Source organism: Oratosquilla oratoria, chromosome 33 (genome assembly GCF_046742065.1).
Source record: "Oratosquilla oratoria isolate Oo_2021 chromosome 33, ASM4674206v1, whole genome shotgun sequence".
Classification (NCBI taxonomy): Eukaryota; Metazoa; Arthropoda; class Malacostraca; order Stomatopoda; family Squillidae; genus Oratosquilla; species Oratosquilla oratoria.
Genome location: NC_134809.1, coordinates 46,771,626 through 46,793,677, shown reverse-complemented (window position 1 = coordinate 46,793,677; position 22,052 = coordinate 46,771,626). Strand labels below are relative to the sequence as shown.

Sequence of the window (22,052 nt, the reverse complement as noted above, 5' to 3'; positions counted from 1 at the left end):
GTCAAACACCTTTTATTTGACCTTCGAACATCTAACTAGTTCAAACATCCAACTTTTTTCTTCAATGTCCTAAATCGGATAAAAGTTGAATTTGTCCAAATGGATGTTTGGACAAATTCAACTTTTATCCGACCATTAGGTGATTATTTAGTTGTTGCTATCACTGCTACCGACTCATGGTGCTCAGGTCAGCTGTTATTTTTGTGGCTTTGTGGGGATTTCAATGTTTGTTTAAGTTTGTCTTTTGGTGGTTATTTCTCCTCCACCCTGCTGTGTTGTTTATTATGCTTTATTGTAACGTAATTAAGTGAAAATGTCTAAAACCAGTGAGTTTTTTCCCCTTAATATTTTAGTGTACATCCAAGTATCCAACGTTTCCAAACATCCCATCTAGGGTAGGTCCCACCAAGATCGAATAAAAGGAATTTTACTGTATTTCAAACAATCAGGCTAGGCCATCATGAAGTTATAAATGTAGGCCCCTCTGAACACGATGGTACTGCACGAGACTCATGCTCAGAGGGACCTACATTCAGAGCTTTGCAACGGCTGGGGCCTGCCTGATAAATCTGTATGTTTACCAAATTCCTCACCCTCTATTACCCATAACATCTATCTATATACCAAGCATTAAATGTGTACATGGATGGGGTGGTGCGGGGGGTACAGGCAAGGGTAATGGGCAGATAATTAGAGATGGTTAAAGAAAATGGAGAAAAGTGGGAGGTGATCCAGTTGTTGTTACCTGATGACTGCACTTGTGGTAGGGTCAGAGGGGGGTCTAAGGCAGTTAGTGACAGAATTTGGGAAGATATGTGATAGGAGAAAGTTGAAGGTGAATGTGGGTAAAAGCAAGGTGATGAGATGTACAAGGGTAGAAAATGGCAGTGAGCTGGAAGTAAGTCTCAAAGGAGAGAAGCTAGAGAAAGTGCATAGCTTTAGGTATTTGGGGTCACACACAACAGGAAATGGAGGAGTGGAGGTGAAGTTAACTTGTTGATTGAGAAAAACAAATAAATGCCTTGGGGGATTAAAAAGTGTTAGGAGAAAGGCATCTGGGAATGGATGCAAAGAGTTTATATGAAGGGGTGATTGTGATGATGGTATTGTATGGGGCAGAAACTTGGAATCCAACCTCTTCAATATGAGTCAATGATGATTGATGTAAGACGATTTGATGATGCATCACAATACTCGAGTTATAAAATATGTTACAGCTGTATTACTTTATCTCTCTCACTCTGAATACTAATACATACATACATATACCAAAGGCTTTTTCCCCCTTACAAGGGAGGTAGCCAAAAAACAAAGGCATAAAATCCACTTGCATCCCCACGTACTCCACTCCCATCCATCCCCTTCCCTCCTCCTTATTTTGGCACCTCCTGGATGACAGGTTATCCCTGCATCTTACCCACTGCCCTGGGTCACAAGCACATCCATAGCAAGGCTGCTTCATTAAATCAGTGAACCCCCCTCTCTGTACCACCATGCAGAAATGGAGAAAAGGAGAAATTCCTTTGGGCTGTGTCAATTTTTCACATATACTTCCTCATCCCCTATCCCCCACCCACTCCCACTCATGCATCACAGCATCATCCATGCACAACCATTTTCCATTCACCCCTATCTTCTGGTTTCTCACGTCCTTCCTCAACACATTCCCCTCCTTCCTAATGCCCCATCCATATCATCCTAGGTTGCTCCCTCCTGTTCACTCCTTCCACACCTTTTACTTATCTTCCTTCACTCATTCTTTCCATGTGTCCAAATGATCCCAATACTTTTTCATCAACCCTATCTCCCAACTCCCTTTCCACCCCCATTCTCTTCCTCACCTCAATGTTTCTCACTCTATCCAGCCTATAACCCCTATCATCATATTTCTCAGGCAACTCATCTCAAACACATTCAAATTCCTTTCTTATGAATACTAATAACCACAGTGAATATGATCAAGCCAGTTCACAGAATATGGGGGTCACTCAGCTACAACTACAAAATAAATATAATCAAGATGCCAACACAAGCATCCTCACATACCCACTCACACCTCATGATGCCTATGTAGGTGCCATTAGGGTTAACCATTTCAATACAACTCAAATGCTCACGCATAGCATTGGCTGCCATATGTAATTTGTATCATACTACTTGCATTATAAAATAGTCAGTGCTGTATTACTGTATCACTGCATGATCAAACCAGTTCACAGAATCCAGGAGTAAATCATGTACAACTACAAAAAATATATATAATCAAGATGCTGATGCTGGCATCCTCACGTACCCACTTGCGGCTCATGACGCCTACATACGTGTATTTACCTAGTTGTATTGTACGGGAAGGGGAGCTATGTTCGTGGTGACCCATTTTTGTATCTCGCAAGATCAAGTTTATTCTTAAATTCTTGTATTGTGTTTGCATACACTATTTCTTCATCCAATTTATTCCATATATCTATCACTGTGTGGGAAGCTGTTCTTTTTCAGATCTCTTCTGTAGTTATCCTTTTTGAGTTTCATTGCATGTCCTCTTATTTTTCCTCTGTCCCACTTTAATAGGTCCTCTCTATCGAGGCATTCTTTTCCTTTCATAATTCTGTAGATGGTTAGTAGATCCCCTCATTCTCTTCTTTGTTCCAAGGTTGGCAATTCCAGTTTGGCCAGTCTTTGTTCATATGTCAGGTTTGAAAGTGTTGGGACCATCTTTGTCATTGCCCTTTCTATTCTTTCTAATTTTCTTGTATTCTTTTTTGTACTGAGTGACCATATCAGTGCTGCATATTCCAGTTTTGGCCTTATCAGTGTTTGTAATATTTTCTTGACCATTTCCTTATCCAGGTATTTAAAGGCCACCTTTACTGATCTTGACAAATTGTATGTTTCTCTGACCCAGGGCAGTGGACAAGGTGCAGGGATGACCCGTCATCCAGGAGGTGCTAAGATGAGAGGGAGGGTGGAGGGGTGTGGAGTGTATTCAGGGATGGAATGGGTGGGAATGATTTTATGCCTTTTCCTTTTTGGCTACCTCCCTTGTATTGGGGAAAATCCTTGGTATATGTATTTATGTATCTGGCACCATGTCTTTGGTGATAATTACTCCTAGGTCTCTTTCAGAATTTACTTTCTTTACTTCTTTTCATACTGAAGTGGTTGAGAGGCATAGAGTTTAAATGTGTTCGAGATGAAAGGTTTGAAGGATAGTAGGGTTACTAGGTTGGATAGAGTGAGAAATGAGGTGAGAAGGATAGGAGTGGAAAAGATGGCAGATAGGGCACATGAAAGATTATTGGATGGGGTGAAGGGGGCACTGAGCAAGAGGGGAATGTCTGTCAAGCAAAGAAGCTAAAAGACAGGAGATAGGGATGAGTAGTGAGTGACTGTATAGATGATACTATTATGCAAGGAAGGGAGGGGTGGGTGATGGGGGTGCTTATATGTGAATGATATTTTGATGCAGCCTGAAGGGATTTCTCCCTGTCTTCCCTTTTTCTGCATGAAGGGATGGTTTTTTTTTTTTTTTTTTTGCCAATTAAGTGAAGCGGCCTTCATGTGGATGTACTGTGTCTTACTACATTGCTTCTTACCCAGGGAAGTGGGCGGGATTCAAGTACAACCTGTCATCCACGAGGAGCTATGATAAGGGAGGAAAAATGGGTGGATGGGAGAGTAATGGGTTTAGGCACGTGCCTTTGACTTGGCTACCTCCTTTATAAGGGGGAAAATATCTTGGTATATACATACATACATATACCAAGGCTTTATCCCCCTTACAAGGGAGGTAGCCAAAAAGGAAAAGGCATAAAATCATTTCCACCCATTCCATCCCTGAAAACACTCCACACCCATCCACCCTCCCTCTCATCCCTGCACCTTGTCCACTGCCCTGGGTCAGAAGCAGTGTCGCAAGACACAGCACATCCACAGCAAGGCCGCTTCATTAAATCGGCGACCCCCCCTCTACGTCCCCCCCATGCATAAAAGGAGAAGACGGGGAGAAATCCCTTCGGGCTGCGTCAAATTTTGCTCACACATACTACCTCACCACCCATTCCACCTCATGCATCACAACATCATCCATATACAACCATTCTCCATTCAACCGTCTTCTGTCCTCTCCTGTACTTCCTCAACAGACATTCCCCTCTTCCCCAAAGCCCCCTTCACCCCATCCATCCACCTCATCCTAGGACGTCCCCTCATGTTCACTCCCTTCACATCTGCCTTCCATACCTCTTTTACTAGTCTTTCTTCACTCATTCTTTCCATGTGTCCCAACCATCCTAATACTCTTTCATCAACCCTACCTCCCAACTCCCTTTCCACCCCTGTTCTCCTCCTCACCTCCTCATTTCTCACTCTATCTAACCTAGTAACCCCCATCATACTTCTCAGACATCTCATCTCAAACACATTCAAACTTCTCTCTTCCTCTCTTATGTTCCATGTTTCTGCTCCATACAGTGCTGTTGGCACAATCACTCCTTCATACAGTCTCCTCTTAGCATCCATTCCTAAATGTCTATTCCTCATTACACTTTTTAATCCATCAAGGCATTTACTCGCTTCTCTCAATCTACATTCTACCTCCACCTTTTCCTGCCACATATGCACCCAAGTATCTAAAACTATCCACTTCCTCCAGTCGCTCTCCCTTAATGCTCACTTCCAGTCTACTGCCACTTTCACCCCTTGTACATCTCATCACCTTACTTTTACCCACATTTATCTTCAGCTTTCTTCTATCACACACTCTCCCAAACTCTGTCACCAACTTCCTCAATCCCTCCTCGGATCCTGCCACAAGCGCAGTGTTGTCTGCAAACAACAGCTGGCTCACCTCCCACTTTTCTCCATTTTCTTTAACCATCTCCAATCCCTGACCCACCACCCTTGCATTTACCTCTCGCACTACCCCATCCATGTATAAGTTGAACAGCCAGGGAGACATAACGCATCCTTGACGAAGTCCCACCTTTACCTCGAACCATTCACTCTCTCCATTTCTAATCCTGCCACAAGCTCTACTACCCTCATAAAAACTCTCGACAGCTACTAAGAGCTTTCCTCCTATCCCGTATGTCCGCAAAACCTCCCACAGTGCCTTTCTGTCTACCCTGTCATAAGCCTTTTCCAGATCCATTAAAGCCCAAAAAACATCCTTCCCCTTTCCTATAAGGTTTCTCACATATCTGTCTTACCACAAAGATCTGATCTACATAACCTCTACCCGTCCTAAATCCACACTGTTCCTCACCAATTACTCCCTCTATTCCTCTCCTAATCCTCTCAATCAAGATCCTCCCATAAGCCTTCCCAACTACACTTAACAAGCTACCCTCTGAAACTACTACATTCACACTTGTCCCCTTTTCCCTTGTAAAGTGGAACTATACAGGCACTCCTCCAGTCCTCCAGCACTCTACCCTCTCTCCAGCAAACATTAAATAACCTCACCAGCCAGTCCACCACCACTGTACCTCCTTTTTTTAGACATTCTGCATGGCATCCATCCAGACCAAGTGCCTTACCTGCTCTCATCATCTTAACAACTGCCTTCACTTCATCCTTCCTTATTTCTCCTCCATTTTCCTCACTCATCACTCTCAATTTCCTAGCATTTCCCATTGCAGCTATCTTTCCTTCCCTATCCTCCTTCACATTTAGCAATTCCCTAAAATACTCTGCCCATCTTCCTCTTACTGTCGTCTCTTCCATTATCATCTCTCCATTTGCACCTTTTACCTTTTCTTCTCTAATTGATTCGCCTCTTCTACCTCTCTTAATTTCTTTCCAAAACATCTTTTTATTACTTTCTAAATTTTCATTCACACTCTTACCCCATTTCACACCTGCTCTCCTCTTTGCCTCCTTTACCTTTTGCTTTACTTCTCTTTTTTTTTTGTACCTCTCATATGACTCCCTCGTCCTATTTTGTAGGCAATCTGTGAAAGCTTGCTTCTTCTCTTCTACAACCTTCTTTGTTTCCTCATCCCACCATTCACTACCTTTCCTTCTATTTCCTCCTGTCCTTCTTGTTCCACACACCATCCTTGCACACTTTGTGACTCCCTCCTTGAACCATCCCCATTCCTCCTCCACATCTAGCTCTACTCTATCCTTCACTCCCTCCCACTCCTTCAGCTTCTTCTTGTACTCCTTTTCCTTTTCATTTAAAGAGTTCACTCTAAGCACCTCCCTAACTTTTGTCCCTTTCCTCTTTCTCCATCTATGCTCCACTCTCAACTTACCTTCCAACAAAAAATGACCTGATATTCCCCCACCCTCTCCCCTTAGCACATGTACATCCTATCACAATCCTATTTACCACTACATAGTCCATTAACACTCTATCTACCACCCTCTCCCATGTGTCCTTATGCTTGACTTTCTTCCAAAACACTGTATTTGCTATCATCAACTCTCTTTCTAGACACATTTCCAACATCAACTCTCCACTACGATTCTTTCTTGGAACTCCACATTTCCCAACCACTCCATCAATTGGATCATTTCCTACCCTAGCATTAAGGTCTCCCAGTACTATTACACTGACATTTCTTCCTAAATCCTCTATGCACTCATTTAAATCTATCCAAAATGCCTCCCTTTCTTCTATATTCTTCTCATTGCCAGGCCCATATGCACTTACAAAAACCCACATCTCCTTTCCCAGTTTCACCTTCATCCACATTATCCTTGAGGAAACCTCCTTCCACTCCACTACACATTTACCTATCTCTTCACTTACTAGTATAGCCACCCCTTCCCTCCCTTGCCCTCACTTCACTCCTGATAACCTCCCACTTACACTCCCAAACTTACACTCACCCTTCCCTTTCAACTTAGTTTCACTCAAAGCCAACACATCCATCTTTCTTCTCACAAACATACTACCTATCTCTTCCCTTTTACTCTCATCTGTACCACATCCACGCACATTAAAAGACCCAAGCCTTAGGGTGCTGGTCGGAAAACTCCTAGACCCTCTTATGCCTTTACTTTTTTTAGGAATGTCCCCTGTGGGGCTACAAGGAGAAGGATGCCTAGTCCCAATCCCCGTCCCTTTCTTCTCACCTCTTACGATCCAAGTGGAATTACTTGGTGGCAGTATTCTTTTCCCCCACCACAGGGAAGATCTTGGTATAGATATACAGAAGGTCTTTTCCCCCTTATTAGGAAAGTAGCAAGCCAAGGCAAGCAATCACTCCCATCCACTGCTAATTTGGTTCCCTCTCATCTTAGCTCATGTTTTTGCACAAAATATAATTAAAAAGAAAATAATTTCTTACCTGTTTCAAGAGCCCGTCAGCTTCATCAAGTACGAAGAACCTGCAGCCCTGAAGGGAGAGCTGCCCAGTGTTGATCAGCTCCTCCAAACGTCCAGGAGTCCCACTTACAATATCAATACCTACGTAATATAAAATTATGTAATAAAGAAAACAGTCCAAGGACAATGGACTGACATATATAAAATAAAAATGTATCCATTGCCATGTTAAGCCTTCAAATGTGGGAAATGAACGATAGTCTTCATGCACATAAATCAATCCATTATTTCATTTCTCTCTTATACAAAACTTTTATGCCCCAGGTAGCTGCCCAAGGCCTAAGTTTGGCTTACTAGTAAGTTAGTAAAGAGATTTTGTCTTGTCAATAAGAAATTAGAAGATCAGTGTAGTATTAGGTGTCCTTAGTCTTGTGTGTGGATAGAGTGAGAAACAGAGATGAGGCAGAGAGCAGGGATAGAAAGAGAGCTGGCAGACAAGGGCTAATCAAAGAATACAGAGATGGTTTGGGCACATGGAAACAATATGTGAAAAAAAGACTAACAAGAACAGTGTGCAGGGCAAGGCAGGTGGTGGGTGAAGTAAGCTTCAGAGGAAGATCAAGAATGGGATGCATGGAAGGCTTGCCCAAAGTGGCTTGACAAAGAAACTGGAGGAGGGAGAGGAATAATAAGTGCTCAGGTGCACCTAATGACTATCAAAGCATCCCTTGGCATGACAAATCATGTAATAATAAAGATATATATATATTAAAAAGAGAACGCAATATGAAGTGAATATCGCTGATAAATCCAAATATAATCCCAAAGAATTCTATATTTACATTAGATAAAAAGGTTATTAGAAATAATCTGCTGACGGTCAACTTGAATATTCAAATGAAGGAATGTGTGATATTTTAAACAACTATTTTAGCTCAGTATTTGTAAATGAAATGCCTCAAAGTGAACTCCAAACTGAAACCTGTGAAAAGCCTAGGGTGAACTTATATATATACCAAAGGCTTTTCCCCCATACAAGGGAGGTAGCCAAAAAACAAAGGCAACTACACCCAAAGACCTTTATTACGCACAGATACTTAAAACTACACCCAAAGACCTTTATTACGCACAGATACTCTCTTCTCTTCCTCCATAACCACCAAATACCAGCCTCCGGAAACATATTCATAATCATATCACTCACCGCTCCATTAACACACTGAAAGACAACACACTGCTGCATGCCAGACCCCCTGATATCCACCCTTCTGAATCCTCTCTCCCACGAAAGGACAGAGTCCACTTGGCCAGACTGCGATGCGGTCACCACCCAGCACTTCTAAGCTATCAGAAGAGGCTGGACGACCATGTTGTGAACAGCTGCCCAGGATGTAACACTTCACCCCATACCATACAACACATAATGGAAGACTGCATTATACACAATCATGCACGCAAACAACACAACATACACTCTATAAAGGATTTGTGGGAAAACCCAGTTTCGGCTGTGGCCTTCCTTGGGGAGACGGGACTGCTCGGACAGACAGTCTAGGGAACGACAACAACAACAACAACAACAAAAACAAAGGCATAAACCATTCCCACCCCTTCCATGCCCAACATACTCCACTCCCCTTTACCCTCTTTCCTCCCTTTTATCTTGGCACCTCCTGGATGACGGGTCACCCCTGCATCTTGTCTACTGTCCTGGGTCAGAACCAGTGTTGCAAGACACAGCACATCCACAGCAAGGCTGCTTCATTAAATCGGCGACCCCTGCTCTCCATCCCCTCATGCAGAAAAAGAGAAGATGGAGAGAAATCCCTTCGGGCTGTATCAATTTATTTTTCATATATAATCCCTCACCCCACATCCCCCACCCACTCCCCCTCATGCATCACAGCATCATCCATACACAACCCTTCTCCATTCACCCTTATCTTCTGTCCTCTCCTGTCCTTCCACAACAGACATTCCCCTCTTTCCCAATGCCTCTTTTACCCCATCCATCCATCTTATCCAAGGTCAACCCCTCATGTTCACTCCTTCCACCTCTGCCTTCCACACCTCTTTTACTAATCTTTCTTCACTCATTCTTTCCATGTGTCCAAACCATCCCAATACTCTTTCAACCTATCTCGCAACTCCCTTTCCACCCCTGCTCTCCTCATTTTTCATTCTATCCAGCTAGTAACCCATATCACACTTCTCAAGTACCTCATCTCAAATACATTCAAACTCCTCTCTTCCTCTCTTTATGTTTCATGTTTCTGCCCCATACAGTGCTGTCAGCACAATCACTCCTTCATATAATCTCCTCTTAGCATCCATTCCCAAATGTCTATTTCTCATTACACTTTTTACCACTTCCATACGGTGACGCCTACGCAGGCGTCATGAGGAGCAAGTGGGTACGCGATGATGCCAATGTCGGCGTTTTGATTATATTTATTGTAGTTGTACCTGCGTGACCCTTATTCTCTCTAAACTGGCTTCATCATATTTTCTATGGTTATCAAAATTCCGGGGTGAAAGAGAACGAGCGATTGAGCAGTGACTTTATTTTTTATAATGCGATTATTATGACGCAACATCGCACGCCTGGCAGGTAATGCTGCCAGATGTGCAATGTGCCCCGGAGTGAAGAGGTTAATCCCCCAAGGCATTTACTCTCTTCTCTCAACCTACATTCTACCTCCACCCCCACTCCTCCTTTCCTGCCACATTCGCACCCAAGTATCTAAAACTATTCACTTCCTCCAGTCTCTCCCTTAATACTCACTTCCAGGCTGCTGCCACTTTCACCCCTTGTACATCTCATCACCTTACTTTTACCCACATTTATCTTCAACTTCCTTCTTTCACACACCATCCCAAACTCTGTTACTAACTTTCTCAATCCCTCCTCTGATCCTGGTACAAGCACAGTGTCATCAGCAAACAACAACTAGCTTATCTCCCAATTTTCTTTAACCATCTTCAATCCCCAACCCACTACCCTTGCATTTCCCTCTTGCACCATCCCCATCCATGAATAAATTGAACTGCCGGGGCGACATAACACATCCCTGATGAAGTCCCACCTTTACCTCAAATCACTCACTCTCTCCATTTCTAATCCTAACACTAAGCTCTACTACTCTTGTAAAAACTCTTGACTGCTTTTAACAGCTTTCCTCCTATCCCATATATCTGCAGTACCTCCCACAGTGCCTTCCTGTCGACCCTGTCATAAGCATTTTCCAGATCCATAAAAGCCCATGTGGGGTATTGGCTGCATGTTATTGTGGCAAAGTAGTATGTAGATGATACTTTAGGGTCTATATGGGGTACCCCTATGGACCAGAGTCACACATCTTTTTGTCTGTGATAGAGGAACACTCTGTTCATACAGAAATTATGACACTTTTATTATATTGCAACTGTCCCTCTGTTATGCTGTCCCCCCACCCCTTCTTACTGTCCTGTACCATTTCTCTAAATATTATTTTCCTTTTTTTGCCTACCCTGTGGTGGGGGAGAAGAATGCTGCCACCAAGTCTTCCCACTTGAGTTGTACGAGGTGACAAAAATCAGGACGGGTATAGGACTAGGAATCCTGCTACCTGTAGCCCTAAAGGGAGCATTCCTAAAAAAAGTAAAGCCATAAGGGGGTTTAGGAGTTTTCCATACAGTACCCTAAGATTTGGGTCTTTTAATGTGCATGGATGTGGTACAGATGAGAGTAAAAGGGAAGAGATAGGCAGTGTGTTTGTGAGAAGAAAGATTGATGTGTTGGCACTGAGTGAAACTAAGTTGAAAGGGAGGGGCGAGTGTGAGTTTGGGAGTGTAGTTGGGAGGTTCTCAGGAGTGAAGTGAGGATGAGGGAGAGAAGGGGTGGCTATACTAGTTAGTGAAGAGATAGGTAAGTGTGTAGTGGAGTGGTAGGTTTCTTTAAGGTTATTGTGGATGAAGGTGAAGCTGGGAAGGGAGATGTGGATTTTTGTAAGTGCATATGGGCCTAGTAGAGTGAAGTGCATAGAGGAAAGGGAGGCTTTTTGGTTGGATTTAAATGAGTGAATAGAGGGGTTAGGGAGAAAGGTCAATGTAGTGGTGTTGGACAACCTTAATGCTAAGGTAGGAAATGAAGCAATAGACAAGTGATTGGGAAGTATGGCATCCCAGAAAAAAATTGTAGTGGAGAGTTGATGGTGATCTGTCTCAAATGAGAGTTGATGATAGCAAATAGTGCTTCGGAAGAAAGTCAAGCAAATGTACACATGGAAGAGGGTGGTGGATGGAAGGGTGGTAGAGTATTAATGGACTATATAGTGGTAACCAGGAGTATAGTAGGATGAGCTTTGAATATACATGTTCTAAGGGGAGAGTGGGGGAATATCAGATAATTTTTTGGTGGAAGGTAAGTTAGGAGTGGAGAATAGGTGGAGTAAGAGGAAAAGGGCAGAAGGTAGGGAGGTACTTAAAATGAACTGCTTAAATGAGGAAAGTAGGAGTATCAGGAGCTGAAAAAGGAGTGGGAGGGAGTGAAGGATAAAGTAGAGCTAGGAGTAGAGGAGGAATGTGGATGGTTCAAGGAGGGAGTTATAAGGTGTGCAAAGATGGTGTGTGGAACAAGGAGGACAGGAGGGAATAGAAGGATGGGTAGAGAGTGGTGTGATGAGGAAGCAAAGAAGGGTGTAGAAGAAAAGAAGCAGGTTTTCATAGATTGGTTACAAAATAGGACAAGGGAATCATATGAGAGCTACAAAGTAAAGAGAAGTAAAGCATAAAAATTAAAGGAGGCAAAGAGGAGAGCAGATGTGAAATGGGGTAAGAGTATGACAGAAAATTTTGAAAGCAATACAAAATGTTTTGGAAAGAAATTAAAAGAGGAAGAAGAGGCAAATCAAGTAGAGAGGAAAAGGTAAAAGGTGCAGATGGGGAGATGATAATGGAAGAGAAGGCAGTAAGGGTATTTTAGGGAGTTGCTAAATGTGAAGGAGGATAGGGAGGGAAAGATAGTTGCAGTGGGAAGTGCTAAGAAAATGAGAGTGATGAGTGAGGAAAATGGAGGAGAAATAAGGAAGGAAAAAGTGAAGGCAGTTGTCAAGATGATGAAAGCAGGTAAAGCATCTGGTCTGGATGGATGCCATGCAGAATGGCTAAAAATAGGAGGTACAGTTATGGTGGACTGGCTGGTGAGGTTATTTAATGAAAGATTGTATGTGAATAATATTTTTGTGGTGAGGCAGATATGCAAGAACTTTTTAATATTATCATTATTATTACAAAATGTTTAAGAGAGGGTAGAGTGCTGGAGGACTGGAGGAGTGCCTGTATAGTTCCACTTTACAAGGGAAAAGGGGACAAGTGCTAGTGTATTAGTTTCAGAGAGATTAGCTTGTTAAGTGTAGTTGGGAAGGCTTATGGGAGGATCTTGATCGAGAGGAATAGGAGAGGAATAGAGGGAGTAATTGGTGAAGATCAGTGTGGATTTAGGACGGGTAGAGGTTGTGTAGATCAGATTTTTGTGGTAAGACAGATATGTGAGAAAGCTATAGGAAAGGGGAAGGATGTTTTTTGGGCCTTTATGGATCTGGAAAAGGCTTATGACAGTGTAGACAGGAAGGCACTGTGGGAGATTTTGCAGATATACAGGATAGGAGGAAAGCTTCTAGGAGCTGTCTAGAGTTTTTACGAGAGTAGTAGAGCATGTTTCAGGATTAGAAATGGAGAGTGAGTGGTTCAATTTAAAGGTGGGACTTCGTCAAGGATGTGTTATGTCACCCTGGCTGTTCAACTAATACATGGATGGGGTGGTGCAAGAGGTAAATGCAAGGGTGGTGGGTCAGGGATTGGAGATGGTTAAAGAAAATGGAGAAAAGTGGGAGGTGAGCCAGCTGTTGTTTGCGGATGATACAATTTACCTTCAACTTTCTCCTATTGCACACCTTCCCAAAATGCCTTAATCCCCCTCTAACCCTGCCACAAGTACAGTGTCATCTGCAAACAACAACTGGCTCACCTCCCACTTTTGTCTATTTTCTTTAACTATCTCCAGTCCAATGCATTTACCTTCTGCACCACCCCATCCCTGTACAAGTTGAACAGCCATGGTGACATGACATCTCTACCTTTACCTCAAACCACTCGTTTTCTCCATTTCCAATTCTAACACAGGCTATATTACTCTCAAACTTTTAAATGCTCTTAACAGCTTTCCTCCAATCCCATATATCTGACATACCTACCACAAGAACTAAATGCATTAAAATATTACAATTCAGTGCAACTAACCTCCATTTAGAGCTGATATTTGATCCTTCACAGGAACACCACCCACAATGAGAAGATCCTTGACAACAGGATTATCTAGGTGCTTACGGAAAAGTTGTATCTGTTTCAGGGTTTGTTCAGCTAACTCACGGGAAGGCTGTGAGAAAAATCGCTGTGTTAACAAGACATCATCAAGGATTAAAGGATATGGAATACTTTAAAAATTAAGTACTTTGCCCCTTTCATATACTGTATATACATTTCTCTCACCTTCAACTGAATCCCTACAATTTCCTTATCCTTAGGTGAATTGACTTTCAATTTCCTCCTCACCATCTTCTGTAGTCACTCTATTTATCTGCATACCAAAAGGTTCCTTACACTTTGTATAGGAGGTAGCCAGCCAAGAAATGCACCCATCCCACTCCCACCCATTTCCCTTTTATTTTAGCCCTTTGTGGATGATGGGTTTCTGTCCTCAGCCCACTGGATCAGAAGCAATGCAGCAAGACACTTCTGACTCTTCTAACAGAAAATCATCATCCACATACAAAAGGCTTTTGAAAAATACTAGTGCACAGTCATACCTCAATAATGATAGCCTGTGGTGCATTATTTATAACCTTCATCTTCTGATCACCTCCTGCTCCTTTGACATCACTGTTGACAATGCATTCTTTGGTGGCCTCACAAACAGCAATGTAACCATTTTTGGGGGGATGCTTGAAGGGTTGTGCACCAAAATTGAAGGCCATTTCTGCATTCTGTAGACACATACATATATATATACATATACCAAAGGCTTTTTCCCCTTATAAGGGAGGTAGCCATAAAACAAAGGTATAAAAACCACTCCCACCCATTCCATCCCTGACATACTCCACTCCCCTCCACCCTCTTATCTTGGCACCTCCTGAATGACAGGTCATCCCTGCATTTTGCCCACTGCCCTGGGTCAGAAGCAGTGTCGCAAGATACAGCACATTCACAGCACCAACTTTTTCCCCCTTACAAGGAAGGTAGCCAAAGTCAAGGGCATAAATCCACTCCCACCCATTTCATCCCCACATATTCCTTTAAATGCACTGAAAAATTTACCAGCAAATATAGACATTTATTCAAATAAACCATACCTATGCATTCAGTATATGAGCAAGACAGTTATATGTCTCTGTATGTGTGTGTTTGTGTATTTACCTAGTTGTACTACCGTATTTTACGGCTTGCAAGACGCTGCATCTTGGAAGACGCACCCTAATATTTGAAAGAAATTTCCAAGAAAAAAAAAAAAAAAAAAAAAGTCATTCTCATACAAGAACACATTCACCATATACCCGACCACTGAACACAAAAACATAAGAAGCAAGGACGACACGTATTGGACGTATTGTTTACATTACGAAATCACTTGTCCGATTTTGTTTGTATGGCGATGATACCGGTTGGTGATTAGTAAATATACTATACATTTTTCATTGTCCAAGGGTGGTTTTATTTTCATAAAAATAAGATAAAAATTTCTAAAATATGGATGTAGATATATAAAACTCCACTGCCGAATCATTTTTTCGGTAGGCGGTGGTCCAAAGTGTCTTTCTGCTGCTCTTTTACAGTGTTCTTTGGCATATCGTACAACTTGTAGCTTGTATGCGATAGTATAACTAAATCGTTTTGATGAACTAGCCATGGGTGATAATTTCCAGGACAAAAAATCTTATGACACGTGTGATAGCCTGGTGGTAACTGATAAAGGCACCTGGCATTTGCGTGCATTCGTGTGTATGTGTGTGTGTGTGTTGCTATGAGATGAGGGAACGGCCCGTTTTCTCCACACGCCGAGTAGGCTCCAGGAAGGATTATGGTATTGGAAATACTTGTAACAGCTAAGTACTGAGTTTACATAATATAAAAGGTGGAATTAAATAGTACTTAAGCTAACATTATAGTGTAATGACTCAACATACAAATCCAGGTCACTATCGGTCAAGTGTCCAAGCTTACATGAGCCTGGGTGTTGCCTTGCAATACAACATTCATCTTGGAAGACGCATTAGCATTTTTCAGGGTATTTTTTAGGAGAAAAAGTGCGTCTTGTAAGCCGTAAAATACGGTATACAGGAAGGAAAGCTACGCTCACAGTGTCCCGTCTCTGTATCTTGTCATATCTAATTTGCTCAAATTCTTGTACTGTTTCTGCACACACTACTGTTTCATCTAGTACATTCCATACATCCACCACTCTGTGGGGGATTTTTTTTTTTTTTTTTTCTTCAGGTCTCTTCTATAACTCTCCTTTTTGAGCTTCCTTACATGTCCTCTTGTGTTTCTCTTATCCCAATTTAGCAAGTCTTCTCTATCAAGGATTTCTATACTTTTTATCATTCTGTAGATGGTCTACAAGTCACCTCGTTCTCTTCTTTGTTCCACGGTCGGAAATTCTAGTTTTGACAATCGTTTTTCATAAATGTGTGTACTTACCTAGTTGTATCTTACTGGATGGGGAGCTATGCTTGTGGTGTCCTGTCTTTGTATCTTGCAGTATTTCAGTTGTTCTTAAATTAATGTATGGTTTTTGCACACTATCATTTTGCCAAGTTTGTTCCATACATCCATCACTCTGGGGGGAAAGCTGTTCTTTTTCAGATCTCTTCTATATCTGTCCTTTTTGAGTTTTCCATGTCCTCTTGTATTTCTCGTATCCCAATTTAAAAAGTCTTCTCTATCAAGGAATTCAATACTTTTCATGATTCAGGGATGGAATGGGTGGGAATGGTTTTTATGCCCTTTTTTTTGGCTACCTCCCGTATATGTATTATTATAATTTTAGTTATCAATAGTGTTATCATCATCATTATGATTTTCATTTTTGTTGACATTTTAATTCTTGACTGTAGTTCTTGTTTGATCTCATAAATCACTTATGGTATTTCTAAAGTACCATTGTCACAGTTTTCGTGTTTGTGGCAATTTGCATATAGTTTGTTTTGTTTCAAGTATGGTAATTCCTATTTACTCTGCATTACTATATCCATAACAATGTTGAATTATATATGCTATCCATGCTTTCATACATACATACATATACCAAGGCTTTTTCCCCTCTTACAAGGGAGGTAGCCAAAAAGGAAAAGGCATAAAATCACTCCCACCCATTCCATCCCTGAATACACTCCACACCCCTCCACCCTCCCTTTCATCTTGGCACCTCCTGGAGGATGGGTCATCCCTGCACCTTGTCCACTGCCCTGGGTCAGAAGCAGTGTCGCAAGACACAGCACATCCACAGCAAGGCCGCTTCATTAAATCGGCGACCCCCCCCATGCATAAAAGGAGAAGACGGGGAGAAATCCCTTCGGGCTGCGTCAAATTTTGCTCACACATACTACCTCACCCCCCATTCCACCTCATGCATCACATCATCATCCTTATACAACCATTCTCCATTCATCCCTGTCTTCTGCCCTCTCCCGTCCTTCCTCAACAGACATTCCCCTCTTCCCCAAAGCCCCCTTCACCCCATCCATCCACCTCATCCTAGGACGTCCCCTCATGTTCACTCCCTCCACATCTGCCTTCCATACCTCTTTTACTAGTCTTTCTTCACTCATTCTTTCCACGTGTCCCAACCATCCTAATACTCTTTCATCAACCCTATCTCCCAACTCCCTTTCCACCCCTGTTCTCCTCCTCACCTCCTCATTTCTCACTCTATCCAGCCTAGTAACCCCCATCATACTTTTCAGACACCTCATCTCAAACACATTCAAACTCCTTCTCTCTTCCTCTCTTATGTTCCATGTTTCTGCCCCATACAGTGCTGTTGGCACAATCACTCCTTCACATAGTCTCCTCTTAGCATCCATTCCCAAATGTCTATTCCTCATTACACTTTTTAATCCATCAAGGCATTTACTCACTTCTCTCAATCTACAGTCTACCTCCACCTTTTCCTGCCACATTTGCACCCAAGTATCTAAAACTATCCACTTCCTCCAGTCGCTCTCCCTTAATGCTCACTTCCAGACTACTGCCACTTTCACCCCTTGTACATCTCATCACCTTACTTTTACCCACATTTATCTTCAGCTTTCTTCCATCACACACTCTCCCAAACTCTGTCACCAACTTCCTCAATCCCTCCTCCGATCCTGCCACAAGCGCAGTGTCTTCCGCAAACAACAGCTGGCTCACCTCCCACATTTCTCCATTTTCTTTAACCATCTCCAATCCCTGACCCACTGCCCTTGCATTTACCTCTCGCACTACCCCATCCATGTATAAGTTGAACAGCCAGGGCGACATAACGCATCCTTGACGAAGTCCCACCTTTACCTCGAACCACTCACTCTCTCCATTTCTAATCCTGACACAAGCTCTACTACCCTCATAAAAAATCTTGACAGCTCCCAGAAGCTTTCCTCCTATCCCGTATATCTGCAAAACCTCCCACAGTGCCTTTCTGTCTACCCTGTCGTAAGCCTTTTCCAGGTCCATAAAGGCCCAAAAAACATCCTTCCCCTTTCCTATAACTTTCTCACATATCTGTCTTACCACAAAAATCTGATCTACACAACCTCTACCCATCCTAAATCCACACTGTTCCTCTCCTAATCCTCTCAATCAAGATCCTCCCATAAGCCTTCCCAACTACACTTAACAAGCTAATCCCTCTGAAACTACTACATTCACACATGTCCCCTTTTCCCTTGTAAAGTGGAACTATACAGGCACTCCTCCAGTCCTCCGGCACTCTACCCTCTCTCCAGCAAACATTAAATAACCTCACCAACCAGTCCACCTTCACTGTACCTCCTTTTTTTTAGACATTCTGTATGGCATCCATCCAGACCAGGTGCCTTACCTGCTTTCATCATCTTAACAACTGCCTTCACTTCATCCTTCCTTATTTCTCCTCCATTTTCCTCACTCATCACGGTCATTTTCTTAGCATTTCCCACTGCAGCTATCTTTCCCTCCCTATCCTCCTTTCATAGTTGTGTAAAATAATAGAAAACCTTCAGCATTAGAAAATGACTCGCAAGAGTAGAAACATTGTACTTTTATAGTTACACAGTTCACCAAACTGGATTTTGGAATTTTGTTTTATAATTTTCCAACTACTAAGGAAAGTTTTTAGTTTGTTAACCCCTTCCATACGGTGCCGCACACGTAGGCGTCATGGACTTAGATCTCGGTGGCAGCAGCCAATGCCAGCCGTACGACGTGTCGTAATAATACTCGCATCATAAAATATAGTCACCGCTTATATCGATCGTTCTCTCTTCACCCGTGAATTTTGATAACCATAGAAAATGCGATTACAAAAGAATTAGAAAGAATGTCATTATGGAGGGGCGACTACAATAAATATAATCAAGACGCCGATATGGCAGCCTCGCGAATACACTCGCTCCCCATGACGCCTACGTGTGCGGCACCGTATGGATGGGGTTAAATTAAAAGGTTGAATAAGAAGTTTATATATATACAACACATATATATCATAAAATGATTATGAAAATTAATAATTGCAGTAGTAGCATTTTGCATTAGTAGCAGCATGATGCTTGAAAGAGAACACAAAGGGAAAAGAATATATATGGGCATAATACAATTTATCTTAATATGACATCCCTTTTTTCTGAAAAAAATATGGACAATTTATGGACAACATCAATGAGAAGGATGTGCCTAATGGGCATCAACAAGGTTGTAGATTAGTAAGTTTTAGTCGTTGTCTCCACGTTCCTCCACACTCAGTTTGCTCCTCTGCTTTGTTAGAATTTCATTTACATGGCTAAAACCAGCTTCAACCACTTCACAAAACTGAGGATATTTAGCAACATTGTTTTCAGTGCTCCAAAAATCACGTAGACTTTTTGTTTTGAATAATGCACTTGCTTCGATATCCATACTCATGTCAATAAATTCTTCCTGCAGCTGTGGGTCAATGCCTCCATTTTCTATTTTGACATTACCTTATTTTACGGCTTACAAGACGCACTTTTTTCCTAAAAAATACCCTGAAAAATGCTAATGCGTCTTCAAAGACGAATGTTGTATTGTAAGGCAACACCCAGGCTCATGTAAGCTTGGACACTTGACCAATAGCGACCTGGATTTGTATGTTGAGTCATTACACTATGATGTTAGCTTAAGTACTATTTAATTCAACCTTTTATATTATGTAAAATCAGTACTTAGCTGTTACAAGTATTTCCAATACCATAATCCTTCCTGGAGCCTACTCGGCGTGTGGAGAAATCGGGCCATTCCCTCGTCTCATAGCAACACACACACACACATACACACGAATGCATGCAAATGCCAGGTGCCTTTATCAGTTACCACCAGGCTATCACACGTGTCATAAGATTTTTTGTCCTGGAAATTATCACCCATGGCTAGTTCATCAAAACGGTTTAGTTATACTATTGCATACAAGCTACAAGTTGTACGATATGCCAAAGAACACTGTAAAAGAGCAGCAGAAAGACACTTTAGACCACCGCCCACCGAAAAAATGATTCGGCAGTGAAGTTTTATATATCTACATCCATATTTTTGAAATTTTTATCTTATTTTTATGAAAATAAAACCACCCTTGGACAATGAAAAATGTATAGTATATTTACTAATCACCAACCGGTATCATCGCCATACAAACAAAATCGGACAAGTGATTTCATAATGTAAACAATACGTGTCGTCCTTGCTTCTTATGTTTTTGTGTTCAGTGGTCGGGTATATGATGAATGTGTTCTTGTATGAGAATGACTTCTTTCTTTTTCTTAGAAATTTCTTTCAAATATCAGGGCGTAAAATACGGTAAATGGTGTAAGGATCCATTCAGGCACTTGCATTTTCTCCAGGTCTTCAAACCGCACTTTGAAGTCTTCAATTAATTTGTCCAGACGAGTTATTTATGTCTCTAGGTCACCATTTGAAACATTTTCATTTTTTATCAATTGTTGTAAATTTAAAAAATATTGGAAGTCTGCGTACCAAAGAAGATTTAAATAGGGTTAGTTTGCCTTGGAAGCCTAGTAGAATTGATCTGGCTTGAATAATGGTAACATCTTTACCTTGCAGACATTTCTATGACTTGTTAAACTTTGAATACAGGTCTGCCAAATAGAACAGAGCATTTTTACAATTTTTTTACTCTTCACATAAAAATGGGTCTATATATGCCAGAAACTGTACAGTTGAACTGTACAACTTTGCAAGTCTTTGTAAGCTTTGGCCCCTAGAGAGCCACCTTACTTTAGTGTGCATGAATAATTGGCAAAAAACTCCATCATTCTCTTCACATAGCAATGCAAACAATCGTGAGTTAAGTGGATATGCCTTTATTTTGTTTATTGATCTGATGCACACTTTTAAAACATCATGAAGTTCACTGCCGAGTTTCTTGGCTACAAGGTGTTGCCTATGCAATACACAAAGAACAGTGTCACCTTTTCCTTGAGTAAAGCTGCAAATCCTCTATATGGCCAACCATTGCTGGTGCTCCATCAGTAACCACTGTAGTAACATTGCTAAGAGATATATCATGCTTCTTTAAATACTCCTCCAAGCACTTAAAAATTCTCACCTTTTGAACCAGTTGCAAGATACTTGGCAAATAAAAATTCATCAATGATGCACTTTTGCCTTTGACTGCAATACCTCACATATGCCATGAGAAGATTTGTGTGGTCAAAAGTTGATTCATCAAGTTACAAAGAAAACGTCCTGCATTGAAGTTCAGATGTCAAGTTTTTTTTATACATCATTTGACATTTCATCAATTTGTCTCTGTACAGTATTGTTACTTAATGGCAGTTTCTTAAGAGCAGATTGAGAATCTTTCTTCAATACAGTTTCAACAAATTCTTTAATTGCTGGAATTGTGATTTCATCACCAATTGTATGTGGTTTGCCTTTCTTTGCTATCATGTAGGATATATTGTATGATGCTGTTAAGCCTCCTTCATTATCAACACTAGCAGATGATTGAAGAAAGTCCTGATGTTTGATTGATTTTTAATTTTTTTTTTTTTGCAGTGACAAAATATTCAAGGTCTTTGGATTTTTTTTTGTCAGTAAATACTTTCAAGATGGTCTTTCATCTTTGAAGGTTTCATGGCATTACTATTGAAAGTCTTTTCACACAGAAGGCACAATGGCACAGTTTCATTGGTAAAGGAAATAGTGAAACCATATTTCAAATATTCTTGTGAATATTGTCGGCTTCTTCGCATCAGCAGCAGCCATTATTTCTTCTACAAACAATATTCAAGTCAAAATAATAATTTCCTTGGCACAACTGACAGTGCTATGCAAGTTGAGAATGTACTGAACTACAGGCTCCCATCTCTTCAGCAAGAGAGGGGTGGGGTGGGGGTTGGTTGCAACATGTCATACTGTGTAGCAGCCTTGATGGCATCACCCGGGAAAGAAAACTTCATTTGTTTACATTTTGATGGGGAACTTTTCACTCGATTATATTTCATTTTTAGTAGATTCATTATCC

The 22,052-nt window shown here is 41.5% G+C and overlaps 1 protein-coding gene across 1 annotated transcript in view; it reads right to left on the bottom strand.

Moving 5' to 3' along the window:
- Positions 1-22,052, bottom strand: part of LOC143017987 (ATP-dependent RNA helicase Ddx1-like) — a 74,871-nt gene that overhangs the window by 20,746 nt on the left and 32,073 nt on the right. The window contains exons 6-8 of the mRNA XM_076173025.1: positions 14,122-14,298; positions 13,556-13,691; positions 7,299-7,417 (exon numbers count right to left, since the gene is read on the bottom strand). Of these exons, the coding sequence (XP_076029140.1) occupies positions 7,299-7,417; positions 13,556-13,691; positions 14,122-14,298 (432 nt within the window). The remainder of the gene's footprint in view (positions 1-7,298; positions 7,418-13,555; positions 13,692-14,121; positions 14,299-22,052) is intronic.